The sequence below is a fragment of the Bidens hawaiensis genome, unplaced genomic scaffold, assembly GCF_021521415.1.
Source record: "Bidens hawaiensis isolate Kalapana, Puna unplaced genomic scaffold, B.hawaiensis_p1.1 tig00047696_1, whole genome shotgun sequence".
NCBI classification, from domain to species: Eukaryota; Viridiplantae; Streptophyta; class Magnoliopsida; order Asterales; family Asteraceae; genus Bidens; species Bidens hawaiensis.
In genome coordinates, this window is record NW_027498542.1 from 108,710 (window position 1) to 134,755 (window position 26,046).

The following is a 26,046-nucleotide window of genomic DNA, read 5'->3' on the forward strand; positions in this document are numbered from 1 at the left end:
CACAATTATTCGGATCATGATTTCCATGCGAGGACTTTGGTAATTACGTATGCATCCATAATTACTTAGATCGTCGGATGGTCCACATGACTCGTCTTATTGTGTGGGTTACAAAACGTTTAAGTAAAACATGATTTTTAAGGGAACAAAGTTTTTAAGGAGTTTTAAATTAATAAACATCAATGTATAAAATGATTCCAAAAGTTACAGTGAAATTTTATTAAGACATCGCAAAAATATAAGTATTTGAAGAAGTCATCACTAATGAAGGTAAATAAATAAGATAAGAGTAAACTTTAATAAACAATCTATTGAACTAGAAAGGAACTTTATTCATGAGATAGATTATAAAAGATAAATAGTTTAAATGAGAATAAACCAAGGCCATAAAGCGGCATTACAATAATTAAGAAAAAGGAAAATTAATCAAGATAGATAAAGAGAACGGAAAAAGTCTTCACGGTCGTCGAGTAGTTTAATTGATGTGACTTGAGGCACCATGAGGAGTTGCATGAGTAGGAGCAGTTGAGGTAGACTGGCTTGGAATAGCTTGAATAGGCTTGGTACGCTTGTGCTTGGGGGTGCGGAGCTTGATAGTATTGGGTTGGGAAAGGTTGACTTGGATTGATGGAAGAGGTTTGCAGGACATGGGGTGGTTGAGTTTGAACTTGGTGAGTTGGGTCAGGTAGTAAGGTGTAGTCATAGCTTGGGCTTGATGGGCATGGACAAGTTGAGGGCAACTATTACGAAGATGGTTTGGGTCTCCACAATGATAGCAAGCACGTGTATTAGGAGTACTAAGATGAGCATGTGAGGTGTATTGAGCATTAGGCGGGATACGACAAGTGTTAGCATGGTGGCCATAAAGGTTGCATTGGGTTCAAAGTCGGCAAGGGGTTTGGGGAGAGTGATGAAAGTTACACTTGGCACATAGGGGATGAGGACCAAGGCAACTCTTCTTGTTTGGGGCAGTTTGGTTTTGGTTAGGAGGAGGTAGGTTATTGGGTTGGTTAACGAAATAGGCTTTACGCTTGTTGTGGCGGTGATTGTTGTTGTAGGAAGGCTTAGTCTCAGCTTCATTAACAAAAGAGGAGTCTGTCTTAGTCTTGTCGGGAGTAGGCTTGGAATCCTTGCGAGACAAGGTTCCATCCCTAACATGACTATCGGTGAGAGAGGCAGCTAGGTCCATCGCCTCACCAATGGTTAACGGGTCACGACTTATCACGGCACCACGGAAAAAGATCGGAAGACCACAAATGTACTTCTGAATACTGCGAGTCTCGGGGGTTGCCAAATGGGGAACGATACGGATAAGCTTGCGAAACCGGTTAGAGTAGGCGGAGTTATCCCCACCGATCTGCTTAAGTTCCCAGAATTCAGCCTCCAATCTCTGCAGTTTGTGTTCTGGGAAAAATTCCTTATTCATTGCTTCCTTAAGTTCCTCCCAAGACATGGATACAACCAAGTCAGACCCTTGGTCATTCCTCAGGGTATTCCACCAGATGACGGCTCGACCCTCGAACCTACTCGAGGCGAACTTAGTTCGTTTGGTGTCCGGGCATTCACAGTGGATGAAAATATTTCCCATCTCTTCAAACCATTGCAACAATTTGGTGGCGTTTTCCTCACCAAGAAAGGATAGGGGTTTAATGCTCAGGAAGTTGCAGAAATCAAAATTGTTCGGTGCGGACGAAGTAGTAGATCCATTGGAATTGAGGCTTTGGATTTGGGTGATGATTGTGGGCATTGCAGCAGCAAATTATTTTGTGATCCTAGCAGTTAAGCGGCGATCGCATGAACCGGATGAACGTTGGTGAACACGGTGGTTTCTTAGAGACGACATTCTAGAGGGATTAAAAATGAGGATTTATAAGATGAAGAATAAATTGAGGAAATCATATAAATAGTAAAATGTTTAATTATGTGGAAATAATTATATTGTCTTAAGAAGTAAGAGGATTTGTACTACAAAGATTAAGTGTAAAAGATTATAAGATAAGGGGGTTACATTGCATAAATAGTTGTTAAATGATGTAGTCAATAAGTTTGATGTGTGGTGACTACATGAGGAGTTAAGTCAGTTTAAAATCTAGATTATTAAGTTTACAATAAACTAACGAAATATAACTTATGGATGTTGGCCTCCCATGAAATTTCCATGGCAATTTGAATGGACCAATGAATTAATGAATAAAAATTGAGTTGGACAACCCATGAGCATTACATGGTAATTTGATTGTCCCAACTAATTACGAATTAACAATGCAATGAATTTTGTCGGCCCAATGAACGTTACACGGCGTTTTAACCGACCAAACTAAATAAAGAACTATCGAAATAAATATGGGTAGTCGGAGTATCTTGTGAACCACCACGTTTGATTACTCCAACAAAAATACGAAAACAAGTTAAGAAATGGATAGTATGAGTGCCCATGGATTCCATGGATTTTTCACCTAACAAACCATTTAAATAACGGAACACAATAATCGGGAAAATCGAGTTTATCCATGAACCACCGTGAATTCGGTTTTAAAAAAAAATATAGGGATGCAACCACTAATGTGGTCATGGTTGACAGCTTAGGTTGTCGGTCATATGGCATTTTAGGGTCTCGCTCGGGTCCATAGGGTTGAGTACTGTGGGCAGGTTATCACCCAGGTAAGGAATAACGTCTTACCTTTGGTTCTTGGAACCGTTTTTCCAGTGCCCAACTCACAGTTTCTCTACCATTTCATTTATCGTAGGGACATGCCACATAATCTAGCCATAAGGTGAATGAGTGAAATCAACAGGTGGGAATTCTTAAGGAATTTCCTGAAAATAAAAGCAATCTAATTTTTGAGAAGTTTTCTTTGAATGTTGAGGCATAGCCTCGGAGTTTGTGTGTGTGTGTGTGCATAACATTACAATAGATAATAGATAACTGATTGTCTAAGAAAGTTGAAAACAATTAAATTTGAACACATAAAGGTAAACAGATTGGCACGTATAGGGCTCCTAAACATGTGTCTAAGGCAATTTATAACCACCTATCTTAAACCTTCGGCTTTGATACCAATCTGTCACACCCCAACCTATGGCGGAAATGCCGGGGGTGTAACTGATTGCTCACAACTTTTCAAAGGTTACTATCAAGCAATAGTATAAGTTTCGATATCTATATAATAAATTTCCAAATAACAAACATCCATAAAAAATCTAAATACACAAGTACATATATCAATCAATAACAATATGTCTCATTAAGTTTTCTTCTAGCATAAATCCTTAAGTGATCTTGTACTTCACATCAAACGAATACCTGCATATGCGTTGAAAATTAAATGGTTTTGTCAACACAAGGTTGAGTGAATAACACACCAGTTCAAAGTATAAACAAAAATATGTATTTGCAACAAGTCATATGAGAATAACAAAATAACCAAATGAGCAAGAATAACTGAGATGCCGAGAAGCACAAAGCTATAACGACTAGCGTATGATCATACTAGACTGAGATTATGTTGGACCTCTCTGAATGCGGAAGCATACAAAGCAAATTAGCACATAAACAAGTAAGGTATAAGTTGTTAACACATAAGACAAAGTTGTAGTTTTGAGTATAAGTATGTATGAGAAATATATTTACGCATATGTCCCCAAAACGTGAGAAAAAGAAGCAAAATAGGGGAATGTGGTACTCACCTCAAAGATGAACGAAGATGATTAATATAACAACAAGAATGACGAAAGCGGATCACACGCGTTGACGATAAGGTCTAATAAGGATAATGGCATACGAAAATACTAAGTTAATGAACTAGATCAATTAAGAAAGTTCGATAAATATAATTATTATTAAGTCATATTATATTCTCTTTATTTAAATAATATTTTAACTTATAAAATATCATGAAAAATCTCTAGTTTGTTAAATTATAAACAAAGTACATTATAATACTTTTTTAAAGATTATATAAGTAAAACCCATCTTTAATAATATTATTGATTCTTTAAATCCGTTTAAAAGTGTATTTTAATATTTTATTATATAAAAATATTTGTATAAGAGTAAGACACATATTTTATAACAAATTAATTTGCGAAATATATAAGTATAGATCAAACACATGTCAATAATATTATTATTAATTTTATAAATATATTTTATAGTTTCCTTGATATATATTTGTATCAAAATATTATGGTTCATGTTAACTTATATATATACTTCATACACATATATACACGAACGAAAACGTGAGAAAAATAAGTATTGTAAAGTCGGTTTTTCAATGAAATAGTTTTAATCAATCATCATTATTATTAATAAACTTCTAAATTACTTAAAAAGAATAATAAGAATACTTTTCCAAAAAAAAAAAAACGGGTGCAAGGGGTCGAACCTGCGACCCCCGCCCCATAACACATAGGTAATAACCAGCCAAGCTACAACTACATTCGTTTAAGAAACAACTTGTTTTAATTATAAACATGAACAGATACTAACAAAACGGATTAAGAACCCTAGAAACCCAACTAATCAAACTGTGTACAATTAATAAAAACTAGTTTAGGGCTAATGATCTACACGTCATCGCCATCTAAATCATCCAAATTGATTACCTAACTTGACCTGAAAGGGGCAGACGACGAACCAATGGTTACGACTAGAATTTGATCAAGAAACACCACCTCGCGACTTCGATAATACAATTAAACTTAGGGTAAAGATTGGCGACGGCTAAGAGAAGGTTGGTGTGTATTTAATTGCGTTTATGAGATCATTTATATAGAAAACGAGATTAGGGTTCATAGCTTGAGTAATAAGTTGCGGCCCATGTTCTGGATCCTTCTAAACGAAATTAAATGAGGGATTAGGATTGGCTAGATGCGAATTAAGATTTAGGAACACCTAATTAGACTTTGGTTGATGGATTTGGGCTCTAGAACAAACTAGGGTTTTAATTAAACGTTTTGGGTTCGGTTTGGTTTCGATCCAATTCAAAAACGGGTTAAATAACAATACTTACAATCTAATCCCTGATGTTTAAAGATGGACACAAGAAGTTGAAACTATATGATATGGGCTAAAAATGTAAAAACAATAAAGATTTAATTATAAATAATTATATATTAATAAAATAATCCATTTTGCTCGATAAACGCCAATTATATTCATTTAATAAAAATAATCGGAGCATTGAACCGAGTCGGGTAAAAGTATAAGTTCGAAAACCCGAGTTGTTACAAGTATCGCGGATTGCAGGAGAGAACGATGCGGGCTGAGAAGGAACGACGGTGGCTCTTGGATGAGGGCCTTGCTTTGGTATGTTATTCCCTTTCATCCTTTACTGCCTTTTCTTAATTTTGATCACGGATCAGTGTTTATAAGTGTCTCTTTCTTGACAGATCATCAAGCATATTAAAGAAGGACCCGTGCTAACAGATAGCCTTGCCGTCCTGCTCACTGCTTCCTCTCAATCCCGCTTCCTGATGGGTTTTAATGAAGGGCTGGAGTATGCGCAGGCTGGACGTTCTATTGAAGAACATCCGCTGCACGGACTTTACGTCGCTTAGGAGTATGACATGCGCATAAACGAGTATGACAATCTGTCATTCCCTCTGCAAGACATGCTTCCTGATTTTGCGACAGTGGGTGATGGCGTGCACCGCCTAAAGGAGTACTTAAAATAAGAATAAGAAGATACTCCGTTTACTCCGCCCTCATCTCCAAATACCCAAGATCACGTGGACACATCTGCCCCCCACCTCCTAGAATAGTTTACACGATTGTAATTTGTGTTTTGACTTCCTTGTAATTTTCTCCTTGATAAATATAAGAAAACAAGTTTTTGTCTTTTTGTAATATTCATGATATGTTAAATTTGAGATAAATTGTTTGAATATTTTTGAATTTGCAAGTGGGAGTGGGAGAAGCGACATGCTAGAAAAACGGTGACGGGACAGTTGAAGCGACGTATATGTCAGCTTTTTACTATTTCTTTTCGTCTTTCCCGCTTGACGTGTCGCCCTCCGGTTCGACCCCTCTTTCTCTCTCCACTGGCAGCCCTTCCATCACATTAATTGCGATGTGTATAAATAGGGCGTTTCTCATTCAACCTCATTCTTACCCTTCAACTCTCTTCTTTTCTTTGAACTTCTCTCGAATTTCAGATCTGCATATTGCGAATATTCACGAGTAGTCGTTACTTCTATTTACCATTAGTTATAATGGCTAGAGAGAAGAAAGTCAGTCCATCCATTGATAACATTGTTATCAACTGGAAGACGAGGGATTTTGAGGATATCGTCAACGTGTACGGCCTAGCACCAGAATGGGAACCGGAATATCCGGCTGCCGGTTCTACTGCTAATAATCCTCCGGCCAAGAAGATGGCCGTATACGCGGAGGACTTCACCACCGGGATCTTAGATTTTCGTTGATGAAGTTCGTCGGAGACGTCCTGACGTCGTACGGGGTTCACTTGTCAAAGGTCCACCCGTTTGGACTGATGAGGATTCACCACTTTGATTTCTGTTGTCAAGCTCATACCATAGTGCCTTTTGTCAACAAATTCACCGTTTTATTATAAGTTGACAAGTCCTGATGGGTGGTACAGTTTTGCCACCACCGGGAAAGCTATCATTGGTACTGAATGGTATCGGAGTTTACATGAATGGTGACCCAAGTTCTTTTGGATCCGGGGAGGACGTCGTTCCTTTTGAAATGACCTACGCAAATCCGACGCTAATATGCCGGAGGTCCGCGCTACCTCTCAGGTGAACCTTCCATGGTTCAATACTTTGACTAAAACTCTAACTCCCATGTGTGCGATACATGAGGGAGCGTTGGTATGTGACAATATGAGTCGCTTATGGCCCTTTCCTGACTCAGAACCCTTTTACGAGAATCCTGACAAGAGTAAGTTTACTTTATACTCTTTGCAGATTTGTGTATGTATTAACCGTTTGTTTATGCAGGTGAAGGATCGATCTTGAATACGCTCTTGGATCATGTGGAGGGGCTTATGGTGCGTCGCCCCATAGATCCCAAGGATTTACCATTCTTGGAACGCACCCGCCATAATTTTTTGTTCTCCACCATCTTATGCCTGGAACCTGTGGTATCTGAGGCGATGTTTGCAAAAGGTGAGGAGATGCTTATCAAAGGTGAGGGAGTTTTGAAACCTTATCCTCTAACTGCACTTACTTCTAGCGGGGTGATAGTGCTTCTTTCTTCTAGCGAGGAGTCATTACCCCGTGAAGAAGAAAAGTTATCTGTTGATACTACTAACGCCGAGAGTATCATGCGTTCAATTGCAGGTCTGACCCGCAAACGGAAGTAGAACGCATCTACTAGCAATGATGTGGATGCGGGTAAAGACATTGTTGATGCTGTTACTGATGAAGATGAGCATCGAGCTGATGACGCGGGTGTCCCAAAACCACCTGGGAAAGGCAAGTCAAAATTGTCTAAGCCCGCTGCTTCCAAGAAACACAAGAGGGTGAGGTTGGGTGATCTCGTCCACCAGCTTGCGTCTATGAAGGTTATTCCAGGTAACACTCTAAGTGTTTTCGTGCTGTTAACTATTCTTTTTATGTGAGAACAGTTTATTGATCGAGTGAAATGATCTGTGGATGTCACATAGAAACATGCCAAGGGATCATCTAATCAAGAGGCAGCAATGCCGCCCGTATCGCCATCAAGGGGTGTTAAGGATCCAATCATCCTCGAGGACACCCCTCCCGGCAAGGGTGAACAAAAGGGGGATCCAATCAGCTTTAAGGAGACCATCATCTCTTCACCTCCTGATTCCCCTCTACATTTTGCGTATCGAGAGGGGCAAAGTATTGTTGCTAGCGATCCCCAGGCGTCCTCTTCACAAAACCAAGGTGATCCTTGGGTACACCGCCTGCACTGGTCAGTGCGCCAAGATTCCTTGTTTTCTAATACTGACGTCTGTCATGAGTATCTTCGACAAGGAATTCCTCCTGCGGATAAGGAACGTCAACACGGACGCCCTCTTTACGAGTTAGCAAACACTTTCTCCTACACTCTAGCTAAAGCCGTCTCCACAAGTCAAGAAATCTATCGAGACTGGCTAGCTATGAATCATTCATGGGAGGATTTAGAAGCCGAAGCGGCAAAGGCGAAGAAGGAGGCTGAGGAAGCCAAGAAGGAAGATGAGGGTCACCGCCTAGCTGCCAATACTGTTGGGAGGCAACTAGCTGATGTGAACAAGGCCTTGGAGCGGAGAAGGCTCGTCAAACCATTGCTTAAGAAAACAATGCTTTCTTACAACAGCAAGTGGATACTCTAAAGGCCGAAGCGTCCGCTAAGGATGAACTCCTTGCCAACCTTGCCGCCAAGAATAGGGAGCAAGCCCTTGAATGTGCTGAGCACAAAATGGACCTCATCCGGTCTAAGGCGGACAAGAAATGGCTGATGGCGGAAAGAATTCCCCAGGTAACTTCTTATTTCTTAGTTCCTTTTGATGGATTTTATCTTTACTGTTTCCTTACACTTCCTCTATTGCAGGTTGTCGAGCACATTCGTGAAGGTGCTGAACTTGGGAATTGTCTCACAGCCTTGATTATCGCATCATCACAAGATGACCGCCAAACAGGGTTTCACGAAGGCGTGAAGTTCGCCGAAGAGAAACGCCCACTTGAAGAATTCGAACTTCATGGCCAAGATACTACCAAGATATATTCTGAAAAGACAGAAGCTTTCGACAATCTTAAATTTCATATTGAAGAAACCGTGTCAGGGCTTGTTGATCAAGCTTCCGCCGTTGTAATTAATATAATTTTGTAATCTGCATGTATTCATCTTTCTTGTAATCGTCGTAAAACTTTGTAATCCCTTTTGACTATACAAACGAAGTTAGTCATCATTCACACTTTTTTTTATTGTATAATATAAGTGTTAGACTTGTAGGATCTTCTTAATTGTCAATAAAGGATTACGCAAATTTATGTTAAGGACCCGCGGATCCTTCCTGGATCATGAACCAGGAAATATTTGTTGCCCAAGACTTGTAGATGACGTCAAATAAAGTTTTTTAATAAGAAAGGCACGCAAGCCAATATATTACGAACTGTGACATTAAATGCAAAGCTACACTAAAATGAGTACACTCGGCTTATAAATGAAATTACCAATTTACCCTTGACTTAACGAACAAAAATAGACAAAGTTAGAAAAATGTACTAAAATGGCAATTTTTAGAAACTTAAAGTAGTCATATTTAAAACTGGTACTAAAGTTGCGTAATTGAACAAACCACATGTATTAAAATGACACTTAACTCTTTATTTTAACTTGGGAAACCGAGAGCATACCCTTTTTTAGTGTTTCTTTTTTTAATTAACAAGGTTTTATTTTTGGCTATTATTCCATCTTTTTATTTTACATGAAAACAATATATATATATATATATATATAGGGGATGGATCACGCGAGAAATGATTTTGGAGTGAGACGTGCGAGAAGTAGATTTGGACCATTGATGGTGTTTAATCAATGGTGTACAATCCAAATGACATATTTGTAATTAATTACACATTATTACAACATATATTTAATTCAAAAGGGTATAAATGTATTTGTGTTTTGGAATCAATAAATCAGACTTCAATGTCTCCATCCGTTACCACCATTTATGCCTTAATTAATTAAATCGTAACAACAATTATCTTGTAATTAGGAGCTCTTATTCAAGAAATTTTAAATCTTTAAGACATTCAACCATTCACTACATTATAAGTAATAGTTTCGGTGGTGGACTTTTAATCAATTTTTAACCTCATCTCGATTATTATACCTAAACACATACATGCGTATATACCAACGTACATACATACATACATATATACTTAACATACCACGTACATACCTACATACGTACATACCAACGTACATACATACATATATACTTACGTATGTACCTACACATACCACATACATACAAATGTACGTAAGTACATACATACATACATACATACATATGTTCGTACATACCTACCTACATACTTACATTCCTACACATATCTGCATACCTACATACATACGTACTTACCTACACACCTACACATACTTGCGTACCTACATACATACATACATTCGTGCGTACATACCTACATATTAATACAAACAGTTGACGAAACTAAGCAATTAGGATGATGTAAAATTTTGTTTTATAAAAATATATTTGAAGTATTATGGTGAACATATGTGAAAAAATATGCAAACTCATGTCTATGGGATATGTAAGTAAAACATAGTATGTTGTCATGTATGATATTTAATGCTTTTTTCGTAATATAAAAAATAGTTTATCATTTACAGTGGTTTATACAAAAAAAAAACATTAATTTGAAGAATTGTGGGACACTAATGTTAACATGAGGAATACGTACAATACATACAGTAATTAAAGACAAATAAAAATAGTTGCCATAATCAAATATTTAAGAAAAATAAAAAATAAGAAATTACTTGCAAATGTTTAAATAATACGTACACTAGCCTCTTGCAACTGTTTAAGTAAAATAAGATATAAAATATTATTTTAAACCTCCAGCAGTTAAGACCATGTATAGTCATAAAGCTCCACTACCTGGCATTATGCGCCACGTGGCGCCAAGTGAAAGTTATGGTTTTTTACAAAAACATGTTGTAGTCATAACTCTCCACCCCCAGGCACTATGCGCCACGTGGCGCCCAATCACTTTTACACTTTTTGTTTTTTTTTTTAATTTTTAATAAGAATGATCAAATAACAATAATATTTTATTAAATAAATATTACATGAAAATAAAAAAAACTACTCTTCGTCGTTGTCGTCCTCGTCGTCTTCGCCCTCGTCGTCGTCGTCTTCGTCCTCGTCGCCATCGTCGTCTTCGTCTTCATCGTCTTCGCCATCGTCGTCGACGTCTTCATCATCGTCATCGTTGTTGCCCTCGTTTTGATCATCGTTTTCACCAGGAAAAGGCCGATACATCCAAATATGTTGGACCAAATCCTCCTTTAGTGCGTTATGTATCTCTCTTGACCGGACGGAATCCGAGTTTTCGAGTCTTTGCTCTATACTTGACGGAGTCCGTGGTGGATCAGGGTCCGGTATGAAAGTTGGACATATTGCTCTTCCCTCGTCCTCGATGATCATGTTATGCATTATGATACATGCATACATAGCACATTTCATTCTTTCTAAATACCATAGACGACAAGGATTTTTAACAAAATTCCATCGTTGTTGAAGAACACCAAAACACCTCTCGATATCCTTTCTCGCAGACTCTTGCACTTTTTTAAAATACTGTCTTTTTTCATCCATCGGGTCTCTGAATGTTTTAACGATTATCGCATACTCTGGATATATTCCATCACCCATATAGTACCCATGATGGTAGAAGTTATCGTTAGCCCAAAACGAAGCGACGGGAACGGTCCCAGATATGTAACTCTCCATCACATGAGACTGCTCTAAGACGGTTATGTCATTGTTGGAACCGGGAACACCAAAGAATGCCGACCAAATCCAAAGGTCGTATGAAGCAATCGTTTGAAGGCTGACCGTTGGTCCCTATTGGTCACCTCGTGTGAATTGACCTCGCCATGCAGTTGGACAATTATCCCATTCCCAATGCATGCAATCTACACTCCCTATCATGCCGGGGAAACCATGCACCCTTGTATGTGCCTCGTAAAGACGTTGTAGATCGTTACAGTTGGGCTCTCTCAGACAATGTGGTCCATATAGTTTCAATATTCCTATATTTTACAAAACTTTTTTAAAATAAATGATTAAAGTAAACAAGTGATAAAACTATTCAAAAAAGGTTTGGTGCCGCCAAGCCTCGATTGGGCCACTTTACTGTAACATCCTACTTTCGGTTATTATAATAAAAATAAATTTCGTTATTTCATAGTGGGTCGTTATCAGTTTAGATAAATAGAATACGAGTTGGGCTAGTGTTGGGTAAATGAATATGGGTTATGGACTTGGGTTAGGAAAGAAAGAAGGAAAGACCATGGGCTTAAGCCCATGATCCATAAATATATAAATCCTTAATATCCATTTAATCCTCATTCACACATATTCCATACACCACCCAAAACACACACTTAAGATTTCTCTCTAGTTCTTCCTTATCTCTAGCTGAAATCAAGAAGGAAACCGAGCACCGACCCAAGGTAATGATAGTTTAATATTGTACGAGCCTAAAACGTTAGTTATAGTCGTGTAACGACGAGACGACACCGTTAAACCGTTTAAATCACAAGATCCGGGTGGAATCGGGTACAAACCGGACCTAAGATGAGTTTAGGGATCACCCTAGCTCAAATCTGGATCAAACGGGAAGAAAAACGATGAAAACGGTGGAAGAACGAGTGAGATCTCGTTTTACCGGCGAAAACGCGGTTTTCCGGCGATGACGGCGCCGGAAAGGCGGCGCCGGAAAAGATAAAGGTGTCAGGGAATGTTCCCTGACCTAACCCTAGTTCGCTAAGGAAACTTAGAGAACTAGAGGGTGATTCTTTAGCTAGTTCGCTAAGTAAAATTAGAGAACTAGAGGGTGATTCTTTAGCTGATTCGCTAAGGAAACTTAGAGAACTAGAGGGTGATTCTTTAGCTAGTTCACTAAGGAAACTTAGAGAATCAAAGGGTGATTCTTTAGCTAGTTGGCTAAGCAAACTTAGAGAACTAGAGGGTGATTCTTTAGCTTATTCGCTATGGGAACTTAGAGAACCAGAGGGTGATTTTTTAGCTGATTCGCATAAGGAAGCCTAACGAACTAGGCTTGATTCTTTATCCGATTCGTTAAGGAAAAGGGTAACGAATTACCCTTGATTCTTTAAGACCATTCGTTAACAAAGATAACGAATTAGAAGGTCTAATTCGCTAAGACCAAAGTAACGAATTGAAGTTTAACAGAAGGCCAGAATGGTCCCTGAACTTAGAAAGGAATGAATTAATTACAAATAAGCTAGTGATATGGCTAGTAATAGATAATTAATACGAGTAATTGTTATACAGTTAGCCACGCCCAACTGAAGAAAGGAATAACAATTAACGGTGAACGTAACCGACTTCAGGTGAGTTTCTAGCCCCATTTATGTGTTATGTTTTCGGGGCTGTGTGCATACTCAATATGTTTGTTAATACGTTTATCCTAAGAGATAAGTGTATGCCTTATGTGAATAATGTGAAATGTATGAATGATTGCTTGATGGTACGTGAACGATCTTCGGATATTGCACGTACTGTCAGGTTGTAACGCTATGTATAAGGTAAGTATGATATGTATGCTTATGTGTATGAACGTGATAAAGTTAATAAAAGAAGGAAAGGATGGTTGTATGGTTATATGGTTACGAAAAGGGTACCGAGCCCTAATAATACTCGAGGTATGATGTATGGTTGTATGGTAACGAAGAGGGAATCGAACCCTACTAATATTCGAGAACTAGGGAACCGAACCCTACTAATATTCGAGGAAAGAGGGTACCGAGCCCTAATAATACTCGAGGAAGGAGGGTACCGAGCCCTAATAATACTCGAGGAAGGAGGGTACCGAGCCCTAATAATACTCGAGGAATGTAGGGCGTAATGCTTTTTATAACGTAAGATATGAAAGCAAGTTAGTACAAAAGAAAGTATGAAAGTATGAATGAAAAAATATAAGTTTGTGTGTATTGTATAATGTATGATTAACTAGAACTCACTCAGCGTAGCTGACTTTTAGTATGCACGCAGGTGAGTAGGATGAGGCAGCTCGCTTGAGGAGACACGTGACATTGAATAAGAGGCTGGCATCAGAAGGCTCAATAAGTGATATGTTTTAATTACCTTGTTTTTGAAAGACAAGTTGTTTGTTTAAGACAAATTTTGGATTGTTACAAAATGTTTTATGAAAGTTTTTAATGTTCCGCGAATGTTTTAATTAACTCTGATATTTAAAACTGCGTTTATGAGTAAATCCAACACGAAAGTAGGGCTACCGGTAACGGAGTCTTACATTTACGACACCCTATTGTTAGTATCTTGTTTTATTTTAGTTTCGACAATTATGAATGTAATAAAAACTTACCAAATGTGAATTTTGTTTTTGTTCTTTTTATAGTATTTTGTTTTAGTTACGGTACCGTGCCGAACGCGATGGAAACCGACTGAATTTGCGTAGACTCACTGCGTTTTGATTTAGTTCCAGTACCGTAACGAAAAATGACCGAATGCTGATTTTTGTTTTTCTTTAGTTCTGGTACCGTAAAAAACATGAGGAAAATCGACTGAATTCGCGTAGACTCAAGTGTTTCAACGCACGGGATTGATAACGGTCGGGTTTTATAAAAGATCGAGTTTTACCGACTGACGCCACACCGTTAGTCCACCCCAATTTTTATAATTTTTTTGTTTTATTTTTGTCTTAGTTCCGATGCAGTAACACATGTAACTGAAACCGACCGAATTCGTGTTGACTTACCGTATCAACGCTTGTGTTTTACCACCGCCCGTGATCGCCAAGAAAAACACTAGTTAAACGCAAGAAAAAATTTGTTGGTGTTCACATTAGATCAGATACAATCGAACACGTTTCAAAAGCGGTTATGCTACTTCTTACGAAACTCAAACACAACCTGCAGTACCACTTGTTATGAGCCATAAACACAATAGCCGAATCCTTTGTCCCGGCATCTCATAATCCTCCGTTTGAGCTAGTTTGGCTGACAATTGGTTAAAAACTTAAAACACAGTCGTTATCCTACAAAACGGCTTTGTTACAACTAGCTTTTATTGGCCATAACCCGGCCCACAACTTTAAGACTCCGCTTTTTAAAATCTACAAAATACTTTTTTTTTAATTTGTATAATATATTTTCGAATTATATTTTTATTCATAAGAAAAACACTGTAATAATAACAGAATGTCACTTTATCATCTCATTCACACTAATAATAAAAAAAATTAAACTCATCAACAGATTGTCATTTGTTTACATTTATCGTCCACTATAAACCACCCTTTCTTACTAGAGTTACAAATTTGTAATTGGTGCTCTCAAGTGTCAGTTGGAGAGAGGTCATTGTTAGAGTGAGTTGTTATCCTTTTTTCGATTTATTTTTATCATGGGGTTATACGTTGCTATTGAAGATATTACCTACACTGGGCTATATTGTAAAGTTTGTATCTGATGAGGTAAATTTTCCTAATCTCGCCTTTTTTATGCTGATAATGTTATTCCTTTTGGTGATTTGAAGTGGGGTTATGTAATTAATATTGTGATGGATCTTAATTGGTTCTAATATAGCTTCGATAGGGCCGTCTCCGAGAATAAAAATAAAAAATCAACGCCTGAAACACAAAAAACAAAAGACTCAATATACAAAACAAAAAGTTTTTTTTTTTAGCAAAATGATCTAACAAAAATACTTAAACGAATCGTGATGCTCTTTTGGCATTTTTGGAAGCAAAGCCCCCGATTAACTTTTTGTAATCCATGGTCTCTAAAACATCGTTTTCAATAGCAATAATCTCCAATCCATTACGTCTTTCTTGGGACATTGATGAACGTAAATAGGTCTTCAACAACTTCAACTTTGAAAAACTTCGTTTTGTCGATGCCACTGTAACCAGAATAGTCAACAACATTATATATGCAACTAATGCATTAGGGTAAGAATTCGCCCCTCTCATATTCTTTAAAGCATAAAAAGAATTAATAATTTGACAAGGTAAAAAAATAATAAAATAACACATTAGTATAAACGGACCTATTTCAGACTGTTTAAAACATCTAAAGGGACTTATAGCATCACTAGGTAAAAAGGTCTCAAACAAAATTTAACTCTCCATAAAGTTCTTCAGCATCGATATCAGATTCTTCACCATTCTTCAATGCATCTTGAAGACAATAACAACACGATTTTAATATCTTTTTCTCCAAGTTCCCTCAACTTTTTAGGAAACAAAAAACTAAATAGTTTTTCTTATTGCTGGTATTGTTCAAATCTTTTTTCAAGAGATGAAATCGCTTGATCAACAATACATAAAAAGTAATTAACTCTAAAATTCTCCTTCGGTAAAAATAAAACAAATTCTACATTAGAAGTCTCCCCAAACTATTTTTTCCTTCGAATTGGACGCCTTTGATTGAATATTGGATCAACACTCAATTCAATTGTCATTTCCTTAGCTTCATTGATCTCCTTAGACAACCCCACTTCTCTATATTTTTTGAAGTAATTAATTAAATTCTTCACTTGATCAATAGCATCATCAAAAATCATATCCTTGGATTGCAACTTTTGACTCACCGCATTCACATTTGATGATATTTCATACCTAATGATGATTGATACTAGAAATTCGAAGTCACTAAGTTCATTATTTGTTAATGAATTAGCGTCACTTGTCTTACGATCACCATTGATATCTCTAACCTCAAGAAAAGCTTCTCTTACATTCGATAGTTGAAATTTAATAAGTTTCACACTTTTAACGAGACTTTCCCAACGAATCGCAGACAAAGGCTTAACCGTCAATTCTTTAACATTGTCTTTTAAAATTTTCCACCTCTTTGTAGAATTGGCAAAGATATTGTAAATCCGTTGTATGGTTCCAAAAAAATATTCAGCTTTAGTACACATGGTAACCATGCCACATAATACTAGATTAAGTCTATGTTAACACCTCAAATCTATCAATATGATCACGATTACCTTAATAGATCTAATACCTTAAGCGGATCTAGTTCTTGATTATACTCTTAATTAGGTTATATATATATGTATTAATGATTAGATATGTATATTAGTAATAGTTTGACAGAGGTTTGTTACTCAAAATCAAAACTTAAAATAACAGGGAATGAAACCCCTATAAATAGACGATGGAACCAATTCGTTACACATCCTGTAACGAATTGGATCCAGTTCGTTAACTTACAGACTCAAAATGGAAAGCATAACGAATCTTTGATTCGTTGTGCCCCTATTCGTCAACATTCCATGACGAATGGGAACATACATAATGAACTAGCAGTCCATTCGTTAAACATCCTTAACGAATGGACCTTACATTAAACGAACTGACTAATTCGTTAAACATCCTTAACAAATTAGTCTTACATTAACGAACTAACATTAAATTACATAAATGCCCATACTGTTAAAATATTCATTTACATACGGTAATTACAAAGACTCGAGACGACAAAACCGTGCACTAACAGACTATGACAACAACATGCAGTATAAAAAGCTCTAGGATTCATATCTAGGAATCTCTTTTGAACCCCATGATGTTTTCCTTTCATGGTGGCTCCATTATCATAGCCTTGGCCGCGCATATCGACAATATCAAGACCAAGTGACTTCAATTCCTCACATGTAACATCAAATAGTCCTTTACCCAATTGTATCATTAGCAATCAAAAAACCAAGAAAAGATTCCTCAATGGTAATAGGGTTGGAGTTTAAATTGGCATACCTAATAACGGGAAATTTCAAATCCCGTCTTTTGATTTGTAAATGTAATATTTTCATCCACGCTAATATTTCCGCACAAACCTGTAACTCTGATTTATTTACAAAAACGGGTAGCAACATTTAGGTCACACGCCTAGGCCGGGGTTTGAGGTGTGACACTCTCTCTAGAAAATCCACTCTCACTCTACCTCGATAAGTGTGCCCGATAGCTACCTCGAATTACGTGCTAAAAATCCAAAGTTTCCTCATAAACTGTGCCCAGTCCCGACGTTACCTCGAAGTACGTGACATCACAAGATGACCCGACATCCGCCTCGAAGTGCGTGCACAAAGTGTTGATCAAGATTCTCGAGAAACCTGAAGGCGTTCAAGTGCTGCCCGAAAGTCTAAGTAATATAAGCCAACCAAGGTAGGGATAATGCCCAAATAAAATATTAATATAATATTAAAAGGCTTAGACCTTAGTCGAGGGTATACTGGATACCTCGTGAATAAACAAAAGAAAATATAACAAAGAAAATATAAAAGAAAGAAATATAAATATAAAGTAATTCTTTGCTATTAATATTATTTAAGTTTCTTAAATAATACATAAAGAAATAAAGTATACGTCTTTTCGAGAAGAAGAAACGTAGTGGTTAGAAAAGTAGACAAGTAAAACTAAAGGTTTAAACTTGTAAAATAAAGAAAGTATATTTTAAATAAAGGTTTAAAAAGAAAATATAATCGAGATAAAGATTATACAAAAAAACAGACTAAAGGTCTAAAGCTAGATTATTGATCTAGTAATAACAAAAGGTTATACTCGTACTATAGGTCCGAGATAGCTCAAGAAAGATTAACCGATCATTGAGGTGAAGTTGATCTTCTCAAAGGTGAATACGCCCCAAAATTTTATAACTTGTTTAATCGAGTCAAAGTATTGATTATATGAGATTACGTATCTCTAAAACATTATGAACAAAAGTAAACGATGGCCCTCAAGCTGTCGTGTACGTTTGTTTGGATCCTTACATATGTGGTAGACGGTGGGCATATCGCGCCACACCTGGTTATATGCCTCCGCCGCGATGGACTGGACCTAAGTTATGTCCAAGAGAGGGTAATCATGTGTATACTTATGGTAGCTAAGTAATCTCGAACGTTGCGGTGTTTGCTGAGCGATTTCAAGTAGAGCTTAAGTTTATAATTGTGTTTAAGTTTTAACTTGATTATTCCTAAGCCACGATGGGCCGAGACCTAAGTTGTGTCTCGATGGGTAATTAAGTAAATAAAATATTTTATGCTTCAGCTTATTCACCAGCATGCGTTGCTGACGTATTTTCAAAATGTTTTACAGTTAACGAAGGATAGACGCGCTTTAAGAATCAAAGTCATCAATAGGTGATCTGATGGCTCAGATTATTTTTGTTAATTATTAACTTGAATGGTGGTTTACGTAAACAATGAATATTTTGTAAACATTAAACGGGTATTTTAATATCCCGTCTTTTGATATGTAAATATTATTATTTTAATCCACGCAAATATTCCGCATTAATCCGTAACTCTGATTTAATTACAAAAAGGGTACCAACTGTTGGTCACACTCCCAGGCCCGAGATGGGGGTGTGACACTGTTGAACTTAATAAAGATTATATTCTTACACGAATTGTTTTTGTTGAAGACGGTTATTCAACTTCTATAATTGGTTGCAAAGACAATGATTATGAGAGCAAAGATTCATGTTTGTATATGAGTGCATATGATATTACATGGCTTAAAACTAATTCACATTAAGCCAACAAGTTATAATATTTACTCCCCATTAACGTTGGTTTTTTTGTCAGGAACCAAATATTTCTCATCTAGGGTTTGTTAGTTGTTCGATATATATTCAAAGTGATCCACCACAACGCACAAAGATGAGACCTCAAATGAAGTTGGGAATATGTATTTGGCATGAACCTAGAAGAAAAATACTTAGAGTCATTTATGAGAGATGTGTTTATGGCTCATTGGTTTTCACTTTCAATGAGCTAAAATTCCCAACATCAGGGGGTGACAAAAAGCAGTTGAATAAAAGGAATGAGTATGAATTAATTATCATTGATCCTCAAAGTAAACTATGTGAAAAAAAAATTCAAAGGATATTCATTGAGAAATTAGTGAATCAATTACCAGACGCGTTCACTGACCTATGTAGAGTGACTAAGTCACATAAATCAACTGCTTATGCTCCAATTAATATAAGTTTCCTGGAAAGACGACCATACATTGGTAATGACTAGCGTGTCTAGGGCACGCCTAAGCGTGCTAGACTAGTTTATTCCAAGAATAATAATTCCTCAAAGATTGGATCAAGTAACGAAGATGGTCAAGACGAGGTACAACAATAAGGTCTCTTTTAGAGACAAGACTTGATGTATCCTTGAAGGATTTATATCATGTAAATTCCTTGAAGGATTTATATCTATAAATTCATGTCAAGTAATTTCTCGAGAACTCTATGATTGTTGTATATTGAATCAGATATATATACATTATGATTATTTTTATGCATTGATTACTTGAAATAATCGGAATTTTCGATAACTTCCTAAGGTTGATTGAATATTTAAAGGTATTAGAAACATCTTAAAGATGCCATCCTTGTGCACCAATAAACATGAAAGGAAGAAGCTAAAATTGGTGATTATGATATCCTGAATGTGTAAGCATGGTACAATATGTAAAGGAAATGAATTGGATATTATAGATATTGCAATTAATTTGGTAAGTGATAAATTCATGTACTGAAACTTTTAAAAAGAGTGTAAAAATGCATGGAGTTAATATGCATGCATAATTTGTCAAGATGGAAAATAGTTCATGATGGATTGAAAAATGCATGGAGTTATGCTTATTACATATGGACTAAAATATTCGGATTTAGCATGGTACATATCAAGATTTATTTTGATAAAGGGGGTATAATTTGGATATAGATAGCTATAATTTATTAAAATTTTACTCTTAAAAGTTCATATAATCACAGTTTACAGTGATGATGTGCACATCATCGAGAGAAACTGCCGAGCTTTTAGATGGGGAATTTTTAAAAGACCTTGACATGGTATGATTATTTCTCGACCTACAGTTCGAGTGTATATGTAATTATATGTTTTCCAATCCATCAAAGTACATCTAAAAGATGTTGAGACATTTTACCAAAGACAAGACTTCTTTGAGTATGTTACAATGCACTATTTATCATTTCCAATCACAATATGAAACATTATTGGTTCATAACTATCATAATTAAATGCATATGCATATTAATATTCCTCGCTAACTATACATGATTTTTATATCTTTTATTTATATTTATAGGCATGTGTCCAGCTATGAGACATCAGAATGAGTTAAAACACATATTTCAGGTAAACATATATTTCAGGTATGAAAGATATGTGTTTATATTTTACTAACCTATCAAGACAAGTTTTGTTAGTCTTGTCGATGCAGAGAAACACAAAAGGGTTTCAATACAATAGTATATGGTTACGAGATGATACAATAGAAGTTTTCACGTGAAGATCATGCAACATTGTTCAACTTAACGATTCACATGTCAAAGGACGAAGACACAAATGATTGAGTACAAACGTTTTGAAGCTTTGACAAAATATCAATATTTACCATTTTAACAAATATATAAATCAGGGGGAGACAATGCGCGTTACACTATTTTTTCCTTAGCTATGGTTTTCTCCCATTGGGTTTTCTTAGCAAGGTTTTTAATAGGCAGTATCTCCAAGCTTATTACGTTGATAACCAAGGGGGGGTGTTATAAATATATATTATGGTGGTTATCAATACCTAATATAGATTAAGCTTACTGTCCAAGTTATTTTCTCTTATATATACATCTTATTATGCATCATTGTAATACACACCTTGTTAAAAAAATCTCTCTATTTCTCCATACATCTCATTCTTCTATGTTTTAGCTATTAGACTTGTTTTATAACAAAAGATACATTATTATAATTTATAAAGGTTGTATCACCATATAAAACTGATGCCCACACCTGATAGTAGAAGTTTCAGTTTTAGTTTTGTCTCATTTACTTATACCCATGGATATGAAAGTTTCAATTTTGTCCTGTTTACTTATGGAATGTTCCATAGACAAGAAAAGAAAAAGGAAATGTTTTGTTTTCCGTACAAAATCCCTTTTTTACCCCCCAAAACATAATCCTTTCATCATCATCTTCTTCTTCCTCTGCAACTCACCAACATGACACCGCCATGCTCATTTTCCATCTTTACTTGCTCTATAATAATAAAGATATATGCTTTCTGTGCTTAATAATTACTGCTACTGCTGCAGGTGTCTTTCCATCCACCAACCCCCGGACAAATCTCTAATGTTTCATCACTCTGTACGTTTATCTTCAATCTTTATTAGCATAACTGAAGCTTAGATTAGTAAAATGAGGGATACTGAATACTGGGTATCAAGTTATTATTCTGATTTTGCAAGTTGGGTGCTGTTAACTAGTGATCTTTTGATAGGGTTTTAGTGTCAAGTTAGTTTAGATGTTGAATGAATCAAAGAATCGATCATGTTAGATAGTATTTATTTATTTACCCATCAATTTCAGTCACTTAAAACATTTCTAGGGTTATGTAATTAATTTACTGAAAATCTTAATTTGGGGATTTTGTAATTTTGCTTCGTGATTAGATTATAATTCTGCTAACTATAGTAGTAAATTCATAATAATGTGCGAAATTACCAAAATAGACAACTTTGACTTGCTTTAGACAATGGTTTTTAGCCTTCTAATCAGGTTACTACGACACGAGGGACAAGCCGGGTTCTTTTGAAAATAATACAAAGTATGATGGTCCCACCTAGACTTATAATCAACTATAATTTAGCCTACTTGTAGCACGTGTAAACTCCTTAGAACCCATCGTACTTTTTATTATTTTCGTTTTTCAGTGCTGAAAGAAGCCTGCTAAGGCTTAGCCGGCTTGTCACTCGAGGCACCACTTGATTGGTCTAGAAGGGAGATGTATAGAATGTTTGTAGGCTATATATTTGTTTATAAATATACTCCTTTTTGTTGATTTACAGGTGAAGTTATGAGTGACATAGGCCAAACAAGGTATATGATTCAAGATACAGGTGATAATGCGAATGCTGATGATATCAACCGACTTCCCGATTGTATCATTCATCATATTCTCTCATTTATTCCCACAAAAGACGTTGTCAAGACCGCCATACTTTCAAAAACATGGAACAACGTTTGGACTTCCGTTTCAAACCTAGATTTCGATGATGCGCTGTTGTATGCTAACGAGACCGACAACCGGGACCCGCCCGAAGAGACTTGCTTCATAGACTTTGTAGAACGAGTTCTCTTGTTACGTGGTGCATCAAACATTAACAAGTTCCGTTTATCATGTCGCGTTTTCTTTAATGCACCATGCATACATTCGTGGATATCTTCTGCTATCGCGCACAATGTCGAAAACCTCGATCTTTGTCTCTTTGTGGATGATCCGTTCGTGCTCCCGGGGTCATTATTTTGTAGTCAAACGTTGACCAATTTGAAAGTTGAAATGAATTGTGCTCTTGAATTCCCGAGTTTTATCCATTTTCCCTGTTTGAAAACCTTGCATTTATCTCTCGTTACATTCACGAACGATGGCTCGACTCAAAAGCTCTTCTCGGGATGTCCGGTTCTTGAAGAGTTGACTTTGGTTGACTGCGAGTGGTTGAATATAAAGAATATCACAATTTCAAGTCCTACTTTAAAATGGTTAACAATAGATGACTTGCCATATTTTGGGCCACCTGATGAGCCGAAAGACTGTAAAATCAAGATTTACGCATCAAATCTTGAATACTTCAAGTATACCGGATATCCATCAAACGATATTATCGTGTGTGATGTATCTTCATTGGTAAAAGCATATATTAGTGTTCCGGTCCCACACGAAAAGCAGAAAGAAGTTGGCTCTCATGTTGTTAATCTGCTTAAAGGGTTGAGTAAAGTTGTGTTTTTGAATGTCTCAGATCATACCATTGAGGTAGTTCACTGAATTTTATAGAAATATGTTATTTTGACTTTGCGATGTTGACGTTTTTGTTTTTGTGAAGTCTCTTGTGTTTGCAGGTAACATGGTGGTTAATCTTCCGGTTTTCAAGAACTTGACTTGTTTAGAGATGACCATGGAGATCAGAAAGTCAACCGTTGAAGCATTGATGAAGTTTATCAACATGTGTCCGAATCTACAATGTTTATATATCTCCGAGGTAGATGATATACACTTACCATATCTAGAATGTTTAATAAACGAGCTCGAGTTTCTGAAATTAAGTCCGTTTAATAAATGAGCTCAAGCCTGAGCTTCATATACCATGCAGCAATGCTTTGCTAGGCTTGCGAACCTAAACGAGCATTTATTTATGTGAATGTAATAGTTTTGTTTAATATAGTAATTATATACTACATAACAAAAGTAAATATATGTTTATGATAACGACAACTAAATAATATATATTATGCTATATATATAAGTTATACATAATACATGTATTAGATTAAGAATTATAAATTAATAAACGAGCTGAGCTCGTGCTAGAAAATTCTTTCACGTGCCGTGCTCAAGATCTGCTTGGCTCGTTTACGTTTCTATGAATAATATTAGTATTTTACGACTTCAACACTTATACTTAACAGCAAAAACAAACACTTTATCTTTTACAGCCTGTTTTATTCCAAATTTACAACTGAGTACTGATTACCAATCCTGAATATCAAAAATCAATTAAGCACTTTCAAAGCGTATATTTATCTAGTTCCAATCAATGAACTGTGCAGGGATTGAATCATGATGTATGCGATGTTGAGAACGATTTGATTTGGTCATCGCTGCCTAAGTGCATTTCATCCTGCCTCAAAATGCTGACTTTCAAGAACATTAATGGAAATGATTCAGAAATATGTTTTCTCAAATGCATTTTGCATCATGCATCTGTATTAGAAAAGATGGATATCTTGTGCTGTGAGAGTTTGTATGGTGATCCAAATAGGATGAAAGCATTTAAGACGGTGTTACAAACGGTTTCAAAGGGATCTAAGTCATGTGTTGTCACATTCTCATGAAACTATGATTATTAAGTAAGTATTTCATCTCATTTTTATTTGTATAATGAAAAAAAAAATAGGTGTGACGATTCCTGACATGATCCGAAACACGAACATGACATGAATACAAACAGGTTTTAGATTGTCAGTTTAATAATCATGCCGTGTTCGGGTTGTCCTGTTTAATTAAATGGGCTGTGTCGAGTTGACCTGTTTAATCTAGGGTTGTGTATGAGTCGGTTTTGGGCTCAAACCGAACTATTTTTGGGCTCAAACTTGTTTTTGAAAACAGTTCGTTTACAGTCTGTTTATGTTTCATGTTCAGGTTTTCCAGTTGGGCTTGAAATTTTTCGGCCAACATTAAATAATTAGCCAAACTTTTTTGTTTGTATATATTTGGGTTACAAATTTATTAACTTTCTATTAATTACTTAACATTCAAAATAAAAAGTCAAATACCATACGTTAGGTTCAGTTTGTTTTTTTCTAAATTACATGCAAAACTAAACCAAAAATTCGATTTTTACAAAAAAACATAAAACCAAATCGTCGGTTTTTGTTTTGGTTCGGTTGTACTTTGAGTTCGGTTTTTCCGGTTTCACGCACACCCCTAGTTTAACCTGTTTAATTAAACAGAGTGATGTTTATGATATTTTTAAACGACAACCCGCCAACATGTCAACCCGTTTGACTCAGTTAGAATTTAGACAAATGGGTTAAATGGGTCGTGTAAGTGTGTCTAGATTAGGCTTGATGTTTTTAGCACAAATTAACATATGGTTCGTACTCAGGTTTAATGGTTCTACTTGTTTTTGAAGATGGCTGCAAGTATATATTTGACGGCTGCTCTTGTGTTTTTTGTTTGATGTAGCCAAACATACATAGAAACTAACTTTTTGTAGTTGGTTTTCATTAGGGCTTTGAAGTTCTCTGTAAGATCTTGAAATGACATTCTGTGGGCATGGTAAAAAGTACTGAGGTGTCGGTTTTCAAGTTTCAACCCGTTTACTGTTGATTTGGGTTTTGTTCTTTACGGATCAAATGCTTAAAATAGAAGTTGTTTAAACGGGTTCAAAGTTGTTTAAAGGCATGGTTGATGCTCTTAAATTAGATGCACGTTAATTTTACTTAAAAAATTAAGTTACAAAGTTGTTTAGTCGTTCTACCCCGTTTGGTTTATAAGGAAGTGTTTTAAGAACAAGTTTAGACTAGTAATTAGCTCAATAGAAAAGAGCTTGTGAAGATTATATTAATCGTATTTTTCAAATTTTGGTTGAAGACAAAGATGAAAAGACATGATTACGCCGCCATTAACTGCTTGGTTCCGTCCATTGATTCGGACCACATTGATGCAGAATATATGATTGGGTATGAGAGTGAAGTGGTAACCGTTATTCAATCGTGGAATTAGGGTTTCAAGAGAAATCAACGA

The 26,046-nt window shown here is 36.1% G+C and overlaps 2 protein-coding genes across 2 annotated transcripts; one reads left to right on the forward strand and one right to left on the reverse strand.

Annotated features, from left to right (window-relative positions):
- Window positions 1–16,115: 16,115 nt before the first annotated feature.
- On the reverse strand, window positions 16,116–16,643 carry LOC143597176 (uncharacterized). Its single transcript, XM_077075758.1, has one exon. The coding sequence runs from the start codon at window positions 16,641–16,643 to the stop codon at window positions 16,116–16,118; it is 528 nt and encodes a 175-aa protein (XP_076931873.1).
- Window positions 16,644–22,599: 5,956 nt separating this feature from the next.
- On the forward strand, window positions 22,600–24,859 carry LOC143597175 (F-box/LRR-repeat protein At4g14103-like). The gene is made up of 3 exons (XM_077075756.1): window positions 22,600–23,553; window positions 23,624–23,779; window positions 24,348–24,859. The coding sequence occupies exons 1-3, from the start codon at window positions 22,600–22,602 to the stop codon at window positions 24,630–24,632; spliced, it is 1,395 nt and encodes a 464-aa protein (XP_076931871.1). The 3' UTR covers window positions 24,633–24,859.
- Window positions 24,860–26,046: the final 1,187 nt, after the last annotated feature.

Bases quoted from the DNA above. Each gene is read 5' to 3' on its own strand.
- LOC143597175 (XM_077075756.1), top strand. From the start codon at position 22,600: ATGAGTGACATAGGCCAAACAAGGTATATGATTCAAGATACAGGTGAT. The intron at 23,554-23,623 runs GTAGTTCACTGA...GTTTTTGTGAAG, and splicing joins TCTCAGATCATACCATTGAG to TCTCTTGTGTTTGCAGGTAA. The intron at 23,780-24,347 runs GTAGATGATATA...TGAACTGTGCAG, and splicing joins AATGTTTATATATCTCCGAG to GGATTGAATCATGATGTATG.
- LOC143597176 (XM_077075758.1), bottom strand. From the start codon at position 16,643: ATGTGTACTAAAGCTGAATATTTTTTTGGAACCATACAACGGATTTAC.